Genomic DNA, 3722 nt, shown 5'->3' with positions numbered 1-3722 from the left:
CATTTTGCAACTGTTTTAATTGTTATGGTCTCTAAAATAATAATAATAATAATTGCTTACACTTATATAGCGATTTTCTGGACACTCCACTCAAAGCGCTTTACAGGTAATGGGGACTCCCCTCCACCACCACCAATGTGCAGCATCCACCTGGATGACATGACGGCAGACGCTCACCACACACCAGCTATCAGTGGGGAGGAGAGCAGAGTAATGAAGCCAGTTCATAGATGGAGATTATTAGAAGGCCATGATCGTTAAGGGCCAATGGCAACTTTGGCCAGGATGCCGGGGTAACACCCTACTCTTTTCGAGAAACACCCTGGGATTTTTAATGACCACAGAGAGTCAGGACCTCGGTTTTACGTCTCTTCCAAAGGACAGTGCCTTTTTACAGTATAGTGTCCCCATCACTATACTGGGGCATTAGCACCACCACAGACTGCAGGGTGAGACCCCAGCTGACCCTACTAACACCACTAAACCTTAGTTTTTCCCAGGAGGTCTCCAACCAGGTACTGACCAAGCTCACACCTGCTGTCAGTTTTGAGTTGCAGGGTGATATACTCTTCCCAGTTTAAGTCTAAAAAGGTTAAATTCTTTCAGCCAGTCAGGGTAGAACAATGCAGTTAGGCCTTAGAATATATATCCTCAGTCTTTTTCTGGACTGATTACAAAGCTGCATTATTTTTTGGGGGGGGATTGTGGAGACCACACTTGTACAAGCTACAAAAACCCTCCGAGCACGACTGCATACTGTATAAACAAAGCATCTTTCTTCTGTTTTTGTTGGGTTTTAAAGGATTCAAATACGCGGTTAATAATTAAATTGTTAAGTAAGTCTGATACTCTATGATAAGATATAATTGCCGTGTCGCGTTAAAAAAAACAATTTGATGCAATAAGGAGGGAATACGTAACAGGATTATTACGTATCTACACTACGCCTGTCCCTATGACGAGACACCTCCTGGCAGAATGTTCCGTGAAGCAGATGCCTCTGGAAATTTCTCCGCAGTATTGTTACGTCACACAGCAACATTAACCTCCATTACATTACATTGCATTGATAACACTGCCAGAGTCGTGAAGGGGATATCTTCTCTTACAAGGCTACATTCCACTTTATTGTTTGCAAAACAGCTGATACGCTTTCGAACGTTTCTGTTTCTTATTTATTTGAAACCTTTTGTAAATAAAAGGAAGTATTTATAATGGCCAAGTGGGGACAAGGGGATCCGCGTTGGATTGTGGAGGAAAGAGCCGATGCTACAAACGTGAATAACTGGCACTGGTGAGTGGGCTGGGGTTTATCTTCAGCTTTCGGTTGTCATTGTTATTAAGAGTCTCATTTCGTTTTAGTGTTTTTGAGAGGCTTAATTTTACAAAGGGGTTACGTAAATGGCCATTTACTAACATTTCGGGAGAACTGCCATAGGTTAGACTCTATATTGGAGAGTCGGCTAACGATGAACAGCCCCAGGTTTGACTCGAAGCGAAGCGTGCTCACGCAGCAGGGAGGCAGTGTTACATGCAGGTATATATTATATATAACGCACAGAACTACAATACCAGAAGAACGCAAAGGCTGCGCTGCAAGAGGTCTTACCGCAGTGCCTGGACAGGGAGAGAAAGCAACGTACCACTTCCCTGGCTTTCAAACATTTCAAACAAATAATTTCTATCCCTTTATTTCATTCTGTTGATGCATGTTTTTGCACATCTGATGTTGTTTTTGCACATTACCTGTTACCTTTTTGTTGTTTTGCACATTGCCTGTTGTTGTTTTTGCACACTGCCTGTTGTCTCTGTCTTTCTTTTGTTATACAATTGTATTGTTGTTGTTGTTGTTGTTGCTTTTTCTTTGTACTACTTATCGTCCGAGAGCTAGCTAAATAGCATTTCGTTATACCATATACCTGTATATGAGTATAATGACAAACTTGAACTTGAACTTGATTCGTTTGCAATTGTGACACACATACAGCGCTACATATCCAATACACATATAAGACACCTGATCGGTCTTAAGAGAGAATTTAAAACTTAAAAAGATTTTTTTGCCATCTTTAATAAGAGTGATATTTTTACGGGAAGGCAGTATGAGATGAAGCTACTCTTGTAAGGGATGTGCTTTCTAGAGACATCTACACCCATCCGTGCGCTATCGGAAAGGGCAGGGTAACGGCTGTCCAGAGGACTCTCAGGAGCACAGGGCGAGGCAGGCCAGAGAGTTCAGGACGGCTCTGTCTCTGGATGGGACACCAGTTTATCAGTTTACAGGTTTAGAGAAAGGGGACAGTGCTGGAAAGCCCACTAGAGCTAACCAGCTAGTCTGTGAGCGTTTGGAGGAAACCCATGTAAATATGAAGACAACATGCATGCTCCACACAGAAGGTGCCTCAGCCAGGTATAGTACCCAAGACCAAAGAGCGGCAAGGTAGCAGCACAATGTTGCATTACCTGTACCTACCCCCTTCTATACCCTGCAATACCCCAGCGGTTGGAAATTCTCTACAGGGTTAGCAAAGCATAACGGTGTTTGTCTTTTACCCTTTCTAACCACGTGACTCTCGGGTAAAAAGATACTGACCTGGCTCATGTTCATTCTGGCACGAAGTAGAAATGTTGTAGAAAATAAAGTGCACTTTGCCTGATTTTTGTGGGTTTCAGGACTGAACGGGATGCAAGTCAGTGGTCAAAGCAGAAGCTAAAGGAGCTGCTGGTGGGCATTACTGTGGACAGCGAAGAGGGCAACTGTCAGATAACGGACCTGAAAAAAGCAGAGGGAGAGGCATCCTGTAACAACAGGAAAGGAAGACTCATTATTTTTTACGAGTGGGACCTGAAGCTGACCTGGAAAGGTAAGCTGAGAACATATCATTTCAAGAGCAAACATTTCAGTGTCTATCTGGTACCCAGTTCATGAATTAATTTATATCACAGTCTTTATTATGGTTCCCAAAAGGATACATTAGTCAGCTTGCAGTAACATAAAATTGACCATAAGATTGGATCCAAATGATTTAAAACAGCACTATCTTGAGAGAGTGAGAAGGTTCATTTTACCTGGAAAGGAGAAATATTGTTATTGCTAATCAGTCTGCTTACTTGAGTCTTTTTCTTCATTGATAATGTAGAACTCTTTCATTTAATAATCTTAATGTGTAGGTAGACTTCTTTCAACATGCAAACTCTGCATATAAAGATGTCTAAGACTGAAAATACACTTCCTAATCAGAACAATCAAGTCAAGTTGGAACACAGGACAAAGACACAAGAAAACAGCTGCTCCAGACGGTATTTATGATTTGAAAGCTTTTCAATAAAAGCAAATATATTGTATACACATTTTGGCTGCCTTGACATAGGCCCTGGTTGTGATGAAGTACATCTCATGTTTTAGGTATATTAAAAGGAACTGGGGATAAACATAGGGGATCTATTGCAATCCCCAACCTTTCAGAAGAAAACGACATTGAAGACATAGAGGTAAGTTTGCATAAAATTCTGTAAGCATCTTAACAGGAGGCACCTGAAGTTTCCCTCTCTGTGCTGGGGTTTCACATCCATATTTTCCTCTCTATCATTCCAGATAAGCATCTGTAGGAAGAAGGGGGAAGGAGACACACTAAAAGACCTCATGAAAACAAAAGGAGTCCAGAAGATTAGGAAAGCCCTGGCTTGTTACCTGCATTCATTACGCACAGGTACTGCACCTG

At 41.8% G+C, this 3722-nt stretch overlaps 1 protein-coding gene across 1 annotated transcript; it reads left to right on the top strand.

Moving 5' to 3' along the window:
* Window positions 1-1029: 1029 nt before the first annotated feature.
* Window positions 1030-3492, top strand: LOC148820065 (activator of 90 kDa heat shock protein ATPase homolog 2-like). The gene is made up of 4 exons (XM_088933629.1): window positions 1030-1294; window positions 2674-2864; window positions 3172-3300; window positions 3407-3492. Exons 1-3 carry the CDS (start codon window positions 1215-1217, stop codon window positions 3204-3206), a joined length of 306 nt encoding a protein of 101 aa, XP_088789755.1. The 5' UTR covers window positions 1030-1214; the 3' UTR covers window positions 3207-3300; window positions 3407-3492.
* Window positions 3493-3722: the final 230 nt, after the last annotated feature.

This window comes from Atractosteus spatula, chromosome 15, assembly GCF_055471065.1.
Source record: "Atractosteus spatula isolate fAtrSpa1 chromosome 15, fAtrSpa1.hap1, whole genome shotgun sequence".
NCBI lineage: Eukaryota > Metazoa > Chordata > Actinopteri > Semionotiformes > Lepisosteidae > Atractosteus > Atractosteus spatula.
Note: the sequence above shows the minus strand (reverse complement) of the source record. Positions and strands in the feature narration are given on the sequence as shown.